Source organism: Haliaeetus albicilla, chromosome 12, assembly GCF_947461875.1.
Source record: "Haliaeetus albicilla chromosome 12, bHalAlb1.1, whole genome shotgun sequence".
NCBI lineage: Eukaryota > Metazoa > Chordata > Aves > Accipitriformes > Accipitridae > Haliaeetus > Haliaeetus albicilla.
The window spans coordinates 14952360-14963613 of record NC_091494.1 but is presented as its reverse complement, the minus strand read 5'-3'; the positions used below and the strand labels follow the sequence as shown (position 1 = coordinate 14963613).

Genomic DNA, 11254 nt, shown 5'->3' with positions numbered 1-11254 from the left:
CCCGCGCCAGCACTGGGAGGAGAGGGGCTGCCACAGCTGCCTGGGCCTGGGTCATGCTCTCATCTCTCGTCGCACAACAGGCTCAAGGTGCCCAACGCGCCAGCACGGCTTCACTCCACTTATCTTGAGTTACGGCTCTCTCTCTCCTTTTTACATCCCCGTCAGAAAACCTAAAAATAGATGGCTGGAATCAATCCTATTGCGATTTCTCAGATCACTATCAAGAATTGGCCTGAGCTCTTCAGAGTTGTTCCTAAAGCAAACTCTTCGTTTTACGTGCCTGCGTTTGGCTTTTGTTTTGTTTTTAACTGGGGAGATCTAGTCTGTGTTTATGTGCTAGAGCAGTAGCTGGATTGATATCTTTACTTTGCACCAGCGCTTTACACACATGCTTTTTTAACTAGAGTTTTCCTTACGATTGTTAATCCTGAGCAGGAATTTCCTATTGCATTCCTCACGGCAGGAGAGCAAGAGGGAGAGGCTGCTCTTTCTCTAGCAATATCCTTTTCCACCCTTCCTGTTTATATAGCGTTTTTGTTTAACAGGACGGAGCCGTCTGACAGTGACTTTGCCCTAGCTATAGCTCCCTTCCTCTCCATACATTTAACCTGGTTATAGCCCGCTTGCGCAGCCTTTTGGGACTGCTTTTCCTTCACCTCCTGGCTTGAGCTGAGGAGCGGGTCAGGAAGGTAGGGCCAGTGCTGGGGCTCTGGGATGTGACACTGCTGCTTCACTGCTGCATCCAGAGCTGCACGGCTGTTCTGCAAGGCTGGGACAGGTTGCGGAAAGGATAAGAGGAAGGTTAAAACCTCTCCCTCTGGAAAGGAATAGAGGCGTTTCCGAGACACAAAGAGCTTGACAGACCAAAGCAGGGGGTCTCGAAACTCTGGGTTTTCCAAAGCCTCAACCTTTAGCGACTACAAAATACAACGGATACTTCAGTGCCCTGTTCCTCTATCTTCCTTTATCTGGCGGGAAGTCAAGGCCCGTCCTGGTTCACAGCTTCCACTGTTACCTCAGGACCAAAAAGGTGATTTTCACAGGTGCCAAGTCCATGCAGCCTGACTTACGAGTCCACAGGCAGTGGTCCTGAAGTGCAAGAACCACGCGATCTCTCCCTGCAAGAACAGAAGTGCAAGATGCGATGTCAGCCTCGTTCTCACTGGAGCTGGTGATGGTTTGGGCACTGATGTCACTCAAAAAGAGCTGGCTCAGCACTTTCCCTCGCCCCTCAGAGGAAAGGAAATGAAACAACGTGCCTAAGCTAAGGAGATGCTTTTTTTCAGTGTCTAAACCAAGCGTGTCCACCAACTACCTTCATGCTGACCACAAAACCTACACTGAAGTGGAGAGGACAGCTGACCCCAGCACAGTTCTCCTCTACTGACAAGGCAGAAAGCTGAACTGCTGCATCTCAAGGTGATCTGCAAATACGGTTTACCTAAACAGTGATAGCCTGAGCCCTCAACAGCGTTTTGGTGCCCTGCTTTCACTGGCGTCCCGCTGCCACGTGAGGAGAATCCTGTGCTCCCACAAAACATATACTCTGCGTTTTCCAGTGCATTCCCGGGTATGGCGGTGAAGATGTGGAAGGAAAACACCACGTTAGCTGTGATCCTTCTGAGCAGGAAAACACAACCTGAGTTCTGGCCTCCTGAATGCGGAAGGAGCTCAGATGGAGTTTCAGGTACTTTCAAGGACTGCTCGCTCTCAGTTGCTGTGGCCCACCATGGGTATTTCCAGCAGATATTCCAGAAGCAAATTTCTAGTAGATCTGGATTTTGCCCTAGATTTTTGCAGGACAAATGATCTAAGAAACTGTATGGTGCAAAAAGTAAACGCTAAAAACCCAGAAAAAATAGCTACCATTACAAGTACCTAACTGATGGGACAAATGACTATACACATGTTCTCAATATGTAAAATACAATTTATTGTATTTAGGCCATTCATAAGTATCAACACAATGTAATATGTTTGAAACAAACTTCTTACCAATAAATACTATCTAAACATTAATATTAATCTTTGATCAAATGTGTACAGTGTATTGACTCAGTATTGCACAGTGAGCTCTACATGACATTTCCATAGTGCATTCAGTTTGTTACAGGGATAGTTTGCCACAAATATTGCAAAGCGTCAGAGTTGACTTTTCCAAGTGAAAACAGCTGAGCTCTTTCATTAGGGACTGAAGGCTGATAAAAATGTCAGTGTCCTAGGTTAACCGGTTATGGATTCATGGAACCTAGTGTTTTCATGAATGAGGAGACTTTGTTTCTAACACAATTTTTATAGAACTCTAAAAAAATCCCACCTTCAAATAGAACGAGCGTATTACCATCAAACTTACGTGAACAGCCAACTCCAGTGATCAGTGAGCTTGTGATCAAGCTCACTCCAGTGAGCTTGTTTTCTCTTGTTTCAATCTAAATATAAATCATGTCTTTGATCTTTTCAGAGATGTATCTCCCCACTTGCATTTCAAAGGCCAGACTGTGCCAGCTCCCAGCATTACTCCAGCACTTTGCTCCCTATGTGCCTCCGCTCAGGTGAGACTCAGTACCTGACAGTATCAGCAGAGGTGACACGCACTAGTCTCAATGGTTTTCAATGTATAAATGCAAATATAATTTCCCAATGGTTCTATCATTAACTGTATCTCAGCTTTATCTGATTAAATCTTAATTCTAGAGCATCAGCTCCGCATGGGGGTAGTCCTGCCAGTCTGCATTGCATTACCACGCTCACACAGAGGGCTGGGTGCTGCCAGCAATGTGGCCGGCTGTACTGCTTCCCTGAAACCCAGTGGCTCCTGGATCAGATGGGCTCGTGAGCACGGTGTCAAATGCTGGCAGGACTGTGGCTCACAGCAGGTTTTCAACAACTCACTGTTGTTCATTCTCAAGTCCAACTGTGACAAAACTATGTCCACGCCAGTGGGAGATTACTGTTAAGAGTAAGGACTGTATGATTTGCCTTGTAAGGTTTGACCCACGTTTGCATGAACTTACACTGCTCTGACGTTGCAGAAGGACCTTAAAATGGGCATACACTGCCTTAATACACATTTAAGCTACATTGCCCTGCCAAAGTGGTATGAACTGCTCAAAATGCAAATAAGAATCATGATCATAGAATGACTATGACTGACTTGGAAAAGATTTGACCATCAGTATAACAGTGCTTAGTGCTTAGCGTGTAGTATCCCTTAGTGCTTAGCATGTAGTATTCCTTTAAGTAAAAGAAAATTCACTCACCAAGTGATACAATTAAAAATTTCTAAGAAACTACTGGTTAAGTATTACCTCATGATTATGTAAATCATGTTTATATCCCTCCTCTTTGCAGTTTATCAGTTTGTATATATTTAGATTCTTTATATTCATGTAACAGAGATGAAATACTTAATTTCTATCTAAAAAGACAGTAGGAAAAAACAGGGATTGAAAGGATTTCTTTTCTGTACAAAAAATACATTCTTATGACAACAGCCAGTACCTTCACAGTAGGTCCTTTGCTCCTCTACTTACTGCCAAGGTCCAGTCATCCATAACGCCATCATAAAGTATCAGAATTGTTTTTCTTTCCACTTTTCAACACCAAAATTCAATGCACTACTATGGAATGTTTCCAAAGTTTTATGCTACATCCCGATAAAATCAAGAATCTTTTTTTCTTTTTTTTCTTTTTTTTAACTTTAAAAAGGAACTAAATTCATGCAAATAAATACATAATGTGCTCTGAAATACTCAATTCTATGATACAGGTGACTTCAGAGAAAAGTCCCTTTATAATTATCTAAACTAGTTCTAATAAAAGAAGATAATTTCAAAACAGAATTAAAAACATTTCATTTTACTACAAGTTGATGTTTGCTATGTGTTCAAGCAGATTACATTTTCTACCTAGCTGTGTTAATCTGTGGGTTCAGTGTCACTCTTTTGTAGTGTAGTGAATATTTGATTTTGAGGGGTGGCTTTTTTATGCAGTTTTTGTAGTCCAGGGTTTCAGTCTTCATTTGATTCTGCATACAGGATCTCAGGTTAAGCCCAGATCTGCAGAGAGAGTTGAACAATGGTTTATGACATTAACTATTCTATCAAACATTTAATTAAAATTTGGCAAGGCAGTCAGCTTAGTGGTACGGAGTATCAGCAGCAATCATATTATTTAAGCCATGTTCAAAATGTAACAGTTCTGCTAGCACTTTGTGGGGATTTCTTTAATTTGAATTTTCTGTTCATGTTTTACACTGTGTTTTTATATCCTCGTTAGTCCCTCTTGAGTCAATTTTCCTGTAACAACCCTTCCCCCTTGCCCCCTTTTTTAAACAATTAAACAAACAAACAAGCACCCGAAGTAACGTGCTCCCAACACTTACTCGGAGAGTGTGGTCCCAGGAGCCCGAGCAGAACGCTGTCCCATCGGGAGAGACCCGCAAGGTGCTGACACGATTTTCGTGTCCAAACAGAATGGATACACGGGACCCTTTCAGCACATCCCAGACATTTATGGTGTAATCATTATAGCCTGCGAACAGTAGGCGACCTACAAAGAGAATGAGGTTTTACACAGTGAGGTCATAAGCAGGTAACATGTCCTGACTGCAGCAAGGGCCTTCTGCAGGACATTCATCGCCCCGTGAGCCACAAGCCAGCTTTCCCGTGCCACCCTCCGCACACAGCGAGCCCTGACCCCTGCCTCCCGCCGGCTAGCTGTGCTCCCGTTAGACACCCCTGCTCCACGGCTGAGCTGTCCATACTAAACGCTGAATCAATTCACATTTGCTGGCTTAAAATATAGTTAAAATTGAGTTAAATTACAGAGAATCTGTTCAGTCGTTAGAGACAGGGGATGCCTCCAAATCATGACAGACTGAAGACCGCTTCAACAGCTAATGCAGGGTAGTAATATTTTGCTCAGTCTTTACGCAAGAAGTTGAATACAAATGGTTGAATGATTAGTAGACAATTTGGTAAGTGATTCACGGTCCCCAACGGGACATGCTGTGGTGCTTGTGACCATAACAGAGACATTTGCCTCTGTCCCAGGCGGAGCAGCTCACCACCCACTCATCCCCACACAGGGTGACTGGAGGAGCTCTGCATTTGTTCTGGGGCAGGAGAGAGAAGACTTGAGCTCATGTCTCTGGATCTGTAGTGAAAAATGGTAATCATCTCTCTGTCTTCATGCTCCTCTAACATACTTCTACTGTCTATTAATTATTTATTAGCCTTTTAAAAACTATTTATGTAAGTGCGCTTAATCGTCAGTTACATTTCATGTTTCCTTTGAAATGTTTTTAATCATTATTGTGAAATTCTAGCCCAGCTGTAGTTAAAGGCAAAATATTTCCTGCCTTCAGTAGGGCCAGGAAAATACTTTTGATTGCTACAACGAAGCAAGAGCCAGCTAGGTTATTTAAAGAGTAATTATTTTTACGGAGGCAAAAAAAGGCTTCCATGCATTAAATTTTTCTTTTGGTACTTACTATTACTTTTAATAACTTTTAATAACAAATGCTTCATCAAATTAAACTGGCAAAATTTTACAGTTCCCCTCAAATCCCAACACTAAGATAACCTCCAAAGTTCAGGTCTCACCACTGAGGGAGAAGTCCACACTGGATGCTCCAAAAATGATGCTCTCTTTGGAATAAATTGCTACTTCTCTGTCTGCACGAAGGTCATATAAACGACACTAGGATTAGAACAAAACCAACACACGTGCCTCAGTAAAGGCTGGAGTCAACAGCTACTACGTTTCATTGAAAAAATGGGAGTGGGAAGGACCACAGCCTAACAGGCATCACGGGAAGCGGCTGTTTGGCTTCTTTCCTTCTGCTATTTCTGCCCGCTGTAACTGGCACTCCCCTGGAGCCTAACAGGGATCTAAGCAACACAAGGCTGTGTTGTATAAACTGAGTGAAGAACTTGCTTTTCCAAACCGCTTCTCCAAGCCTCCTGCCTGTCCTGCTATAAAGAGATGAGTGGTGGGCTTTGGACCATGGCTACCCACTGAAAGTCCCCCTACCCTCTTGCTTCCCCACTGCGGTTTCCTGCATATGAGGGCATCCTGCTGCTGGGGAGGTGCATGGAGAGACAGTCTCTAAAGACAACAGTTTAGCCACAGCTGGAGCCTGGGAGACACAGAAGATTAAATCTCTAGTCATCTTTGAGAACACGGACCACATGGCACGGTGCTCAGACAGTCCCTCAGCACCGGGAACCTTAGATGGTAGTCCTTGCTCTGAGTAAGACAGGATAGCAAACAGCCCCTGCCCTTCCACAAGGCCTCTCTGTCTGAAAAACCTACGTGAAAATAATTCAAGTGAAATAACACATTTTTATACAGATCTTTGGGTTTCATTTCTCATGGAAAATCCCCAATCACCTCTACAACCTGCACTTCCTGTTTTTATCACTTGCCAGTGTACTTAGGCTTGTTTGACATGGAAATAATGTATAGACAGACCAGACTTCAGTGCCATGCAGAAAGGCAGTCTGTTAGCCCTGAAATCAAAATGCACTTTTAAAACTATTTGAACTGAAAACCTTCCTTAATAAGTTAAGTTTAAGCAAACACTGGCCATATGGGTTTGCTAATATTAAGGCTTTACTAATGAAAAATGGCTGGTATTCAAGCCCGCACATAAAGAAGAGGCTGTTTCATTCGCAGGGCGGTGGGGAGCTGCCAGGTATGTGAAGTCCAGGTTTCCCAGTGCTCCACGCTGGTGAATAATTCCATCAGACTGTCCTGATAGGGAGCTGGGGTCACCGCAGGTGACAGCACTGCCATGTGAGCACGCTTTTATGGTTTCCCTCCAGGCAGTCAGGATTATCTATCTGTTCCTCGAAATCCCTAAGTATATAAATCAGGTCAAGGATATCAGTCAGTGTATCAGTCTGTGAAGCTGAAAACACCAACCTCTTCATTTAAAGAATGAAGTAGATGGAAACTGCCAAAACCTCTGTCAAAAGTACGGAGATGGAATTTCCCATTCTCCTGCTCAAGTTGGAGGTGTCAGGAATAGTTAAGAGAGAGAAACCCCATCAAATAAATTAATAAGCACAGGAGCCCAGAGCCCGTGGTACTGGGTATAAAAAGAGAGTGCTCTCATTGGAATTTAATGATGGACAATTTCTCCATCTCACTCCCTCAGCATCTCAAGTGCTTAGAGTACCGCATCCGAATGTGCAGAGAGCCACTGGGCTCACCACAGAGCTAGAGGTATTAATTTATAATCGCAGCTTTTAAGACCTAAAAGCAGTGTACGCTTTCTCCAGAAGAGTCTTGGAAGGTCTCCACATCCAGTGAAGACAAAGGGAATGTTTCTATTGAGTTTAGCTAGTATTGGAGCGGACTCAAAACATGCTCTGAGGGCAGAGTACTTTAGAAAGAATAGACGAGAGAAAAAAGGTGCCAGGTGCCTCCCAAATGTCTGCTCTCCTCGAGTTACACCTAACTGCCAGCTCAGTCCCTGCAGGGCTGCGGTACAGGCAGAGCCTGGTCCCCCATGGGGACCCAGCAGCTGCAGGAAGAGCCACCAGCCCTGTGCATCGCTCAGGGGCCCGAAGGCACCGGGAGGTAAGTGGCATTTTACATACAATGTGTGACCAAAATTACTTGTCAATACATACTGTGCCCCTCCTAGCAGCTTGCTCATAGATAAGATCCAGTAAGAACTATTGTATCATCTAGGATGACCTGGATGCGGTGGTGACTCATCGCAGTGAGAAGTGTCGGCAGTGAGTCAGGCTGACAGGGAGGAGATGTTTGTGGCCAAGACCACCCTGGGGTTGCACTCTCAAGATGGACAGGGCCGTGGAAGCCAGCTGACCAGGTCTGCCCAGCTCCGCGCTGAGCCCGTGGCCCCTCTGCTTGCCGGGGCGTGCACCCTCACGTGCAGGCTCCCTTCGTGCCCTTGCACTGTGCTGCTCCTTCTGACACAAGCTGCATCATTTCATCTGCTTCCTCCCATGTTGCAACCAACAACTACATGAAGCCAAAACTCTTCCAGTAAGACAACTAGTTTTGACCACGAATCTTCAAAACACAGAAAATCTGAAATGAATATTTGGACAGTACCTCAGGTAGAAAAGTTTGCAGAGGTGACCTATGAAGTGTTACTGGATTTTTCCCTATAGCATTAGATGTACTATTTAATATATATTATATTATAGCATTATTATTTCTGCAACTTTGGTGTCACAGGCCCAGTTTAGTCACTTCAAGTCCTCTGTGGATGTGACCTAGTCTTTTAGGAAAATCTGACTTGGGAAGTAACAGACCTTCCCTAAATTAGGCTGCTGAATTAACATACCGTGGCATCGTCTGAACCAGAGGCAAAAGCATCTCCACTTGGGTAATATCTGTGCATGAGTAAAAAAAGACCAGAACACATTACATTACTTGGATGAGGTCAGACTTCAAGAATAGAACCAGTGCATTGCTCAACATCACAAATGTGTCCTCTCCCAGAAACATACTGACCTGACACTGTTGATATCTGAATCATGGGTTTCAAATGACTGGATGCACTGACCAGACCGCATATCCCAAACCATTGCTTTCTTGTCACATCCCTAATAAGACAAAAAAATTCACTACAGTTGTGCAAATGGTGACATTTCACCCCTCATGTGCCTGATACACGGCATCAAGCCCAGCTACATTCAAGGGCTCTGAACATCACAGCTCTGAGGGGACGTAACCAGCAAAGCAGCCCCAGAACTGGCTGCACTGGTACCCCCAGGCCCGGTGCAGTTGCAGTTAGGAGCAGAGTGCGTCGCGAAGGCTGGAGCCTCAGCAGTGCCACAGAGCAGCACAGGCATAGCGCTGCCGTGCAGCACGGTGGGGTGCAGACAGGCCTGGGGTGTTTGTGCGGGCAGTCCCAGGCTAACCGGCGCTCACAGCCCTGCTCTGCTTGCACTGCTGCTATACCTGCGTCTGCAGTCCCCCCATGCCACAGAGCTGCATAACTGGCTCATTCCCTCACCACTTAACATGCCCAATATAAAAAATTAATACCCAGCATTTAAAGTTTTATAACTAATTCTTTTCACACACTGAAACAGAAAGTGAAATAAGTGCGTCTGGAGGGTCTCTTGCCCAGCCTCTTACCAGAGTTAACGCCTGCCATGGCTCCACACCCACGTGCTCAATGGTGTGGTTGGGATGAGAAAAGAAGTAGAACAGCATTTCATCCCGTTGTCAAGCTCTAACCTGCCCTTCCAAGCTGTGCTTTGAAAAGATCATTTAACACTTGGTGCTTGCTGTGAGATGCTCATCACCCTGAACGCTTTGGGCAAGGGGCTCAGCCCATGTAGTCTGCAACGTCCTCGGGGCAGGAACCATCTCGTAGGGCCACGCTCTCAGCTGCTATGTCTCGCTGCTGTCACAGTGACAGGAAAAAGAACACGGACTTTTCTTTTAAGACTGATGGAAGATTTTAATAAATATGACCCTGCTGAGGGGCAGGCTGTAGGTAGGCTCAGCTCTGGGGGCCTCAGGCTCTCTGAGGCTGCGTGGGAAGCACAGGGCAGGCCAGGCGGCTGCTGCTTCTGCCAAGCTAGTGCATCCTGCCCAGCAGACTGTGCCACACATGTTATTTATTTTTAAGCAGATATGATTGCTCATTAAATTAAATAGTGTCTTCACAATCCACATCTTTCTCTCTTTCTTTTTTTAATTCTCTTCTTAAAATGAAATCCTAGGGTTTTTACTAATGATGTCATTATTTAAAAGAGGTAATGTTCCTTTGTACCAAACTGTGGTTTCTGCACTGGGGAAACCAAACAGGATAGAGGACATTTTGGACTCAGCATATTTCCTTCTCAAGCCCGGCCACAGCCCAAACCCAGCCCTTCGAATTGCTTCCATATGCACTGTTCTTACTGACCTCTCTGGGAGTTTGGGGGCAAGACCAATCTGACAAGCTGGTGCTTTGACTCCTAATGTTTTGAAGGAGAAACCAGCAACCACCTGTGGAGAGATGGGCTCCCTGAGTGCTATCCAACTTGCCCCAAGAAGCAGTGCTCAGAGGGCACTGGCCACAACAGCTGGGACGCAGACCTGAGCTCACCCAGGAGGGCTGGGATTTTCAGTTAAGTTGTTAAATGTAACAGCACCCAGGCTGCACGCTGATGTATTGGCATTGCTTATTCCAGCTCAAGGTTACTGTATTACATAGGTACAATATACAGGGAGTCTCTCTATTCCACTATACCTTCAGGTTGCACTGTTCTGGCTATACCTGCATTGACACAATATAAGACAGATCTTCACTGAAGCGGTATTCTGCATATGTGATGAATTAAGCGAGTCCCTGTAAGCATGGACATGCCCAAGCTGCTACATCGACACAAGTATGACATATTCTCTGAGCAGTACCATAGCTGCTTGCGATTCTTTGCCCTATAATAAGCTGAGCTGTTCCCAGGGAAAATGAATCTATCCTTTCTGGGAAGCAAGCTCGGTGACAGAAAAGCTGGGGAGGAGTAATGTACTCGGATGGAATTAGCTTTCAGTCACGCTTTGGAGCAGCTGTGCTAGCAGCAGGCAAACCGGGCCAGTGTGCTGGGCTCTGCTCCTGACGGGCCAGCCAAATTTGATAAAAGAGCCATAACAGAAGAGGTCCAGGTTTATTGTGTAGGGATGGGACTGTGACTCCGAGCACAACAAGTGGAATCCCCTAATCCATGGTCAGCACCCTCTGGCACAAGGGCCATTTCCATCAGCAAGCACAGGACCAGTCCTGGGCTAGTGCTGGTGGGGCTCAGAAACCAGGTACCTTCAGCAAAGTTACTGGTAGCAACCTGCCGCCAGTAAGAGAGGTCATCTCTCAGCTCCTGCCAGCCCTCACCTGCACACTGAACTTCTGATGTGAGAAAGACAAGGACCACCTCGAAAAGGAGCTGAGCCCCATCTCACTCACCTTTATGCCTTGTCCACCTCACTGCCAGGCTGCATGTCAATAGCTCAGCTGCCCGGGAACAGCAATCCCTCGGCAGCAGGACAAGATCTGGAAGATGCCCTGGATACTCGCCCAGACCAGTCCTGCAGCCCCAGTGAGGTTTGTGTGTTTCTCTGGGCCAGAACAGGGAGCAGGCACTGATGAAGGGGCTTTAAATGCCTCTGGTACCGCTGGAAGGCACAGGGGACTGCAACAGCTGAAGACGTGGCCACACCTCATCTCCCTGCTCCAACTTGTACGAGGGTTTAGCCAGCGTCCAAGCCACCCCTTGGCTTC

The 11254-nt window shown here is 45.7% G+C and overlaps 1 protein-coding gene across 1 annotated transcript in view; it reads right to left on the bottom strand.

Annotated features, from left to right (window-relative positions):
• Positions 1 to 1909: 1909 nt before the first annotated feature.
• GNB5 (G protein subunit beta 5) overlaps positions 1910 to 11254 on the bottom strand; it is a 30603-nt gene continuing 21258 nt past the window's right edge. The window contains exons 9-13 of the mRNA XM_069798228.1: positions 8497 to 8588; positions 8327 to 8375; positions 5607 to 5703; positions 4385 to 4551; positions 1910 to 4058 (exon numbers count right to left, since the gene is read on the bottom strand). Coding sequence (XP_069654329.1) covers positions 4047 to 4058; positions 4385 to 4551; positions 5607 to 5703; positions 8327 to 8375; positions 8497 to 8588 — 417 coding nt within the window. The 3' untranslated portion in view covers positions 1910 to 4046. The remainder of the gene's footprint in view (positions 4059 to 4384; positions 4552 to 5606; positions 5704 to 8326; positions 8376 to 8496; positions 8589 to 11254) is intronic.